The sequence below is a fragment of the Meleagris gallopavo genome, unplaced genomic scaffold (genome assembly GCF_000146605.3).
Source record: "Meleagris gallopavo isolate NT-WF06-2002-E0010 breed Aviagen turkey brand Nicholas breeding stock unplaced genomic scaffold, Turkey_5.1 ChrUn_random_7180001953701, whole genome shotgun sequence".
Lineage (NCBI taxonomy): Eukaryota > Metazoa > Chordata > Aves > Galliformes > Phasianidae > Meleagris > Meleagris gallopavo.
Genome location: NW_011214701.1, coordinates 1 through 901, shown reverse-complemented (window position 1 = coordinate 901; position 901 = coordinate 1). Strand labels below are relative to the sequence as shown.

The 901-nt window shown below is 59.9% G+C and overlaps 1 protein-coding gene across 1 annotated transcript in view; it reads right to left on the bottom strand.

Moving 5' to 3' along the window:
• The window catches only part of LOC104917028 (3 beta-hydroxysteroid dehydrogenase type 7-like), a gene marked incomplete at both ends in the record, with an annotated part of 3,076 nt that extends 2,220 nt beyond the window's left edge, over window positions 1-856 (bottom strand). The window contains 2 exons of the mRNA XM_010728097.3: window positions 23-122; window positions 681-856. Of these exons, the coding sequence (XP_010726399.3) occupies window positions 23-122; window positions 681-856 (276 nt within the window). The remainder of the gene's footprint in view (window positions 1-22; window positions 123-680) is intronic.
• Window positions 857-901: the final 45 nt, after the last annotated feature.

Here is a 901-nt window from a genome sequence, read left to right as displayed (position 1 = left end):
AGACTCCCCCGACCCTACAGACCGTGACCCCATTGGCATCCAGCACCAATCTCTCCGCCTGCGCCTTGCTCAGGGAATAGGGCTGCGTGTGCCTTGTAGGGTACGGGGTCTCCTCGTCCCCCCTGTAGGGTGGGGAGACCCCGAAATCAGTGGGATCCCCGAAGACGGGGGTCCCGAATCAATAGGGTCAGAATCAATGGTGGGGGTCCCGAAACAATGGGGTCAAAATCAACAATGGGGGTCCTGAATCAATGGGGTCAAAATCCATGGGGTCCCCAAATCAATGGGGTCCCAAATCCATGGGGTCCAAATCAATGGTGGGGGTCCCGAATCCATGGGGTCAAAATCAATGGGGTCCCGAATCAATGGGGTCCAAATCAATAGGGTCAAAATCAATGACGGGGGTCCCAAATCAATGGGGTCCAAATCAATGGTGGGGGTCCCGAATCCATGGGGTCAAAATCAATGGGGTCCAAATCAATGGTGGGGTCCCAAATCCATGGGGTCAAAATGGTGGGGGTCCCAAATCCATGGGGTCCAAATCAATGGTGGGGGTCCCAAATCCATGGGGTCAAAATCAATGGGGTCAAAATGGTGGCGGTCCCGAATCCATGGGGTCCCGAATCCATGGGGTCCCAAATCCACGGTGGGGTCCCGGGCCGCGGCTCGCAGACCCGCACCTGACGAAGGGGGTCTCCCCTCTCGTTGGGCCCAACCACCTCCATGGAGGACGTGAACACGAAGCTCCGCACGCCGGCGGCGCGGCAGCCCCGGAGCAGCGCCTTCGTGCCTGCAACGGAACGGGCGGCCGCTTGGGGGCGCTGCGCGACACCAAAACCCCCGTAGCCACCTCCCGTTACCTCCCGGACCCCCACGTTCATCCCCAGCCCCCCTCATTTCC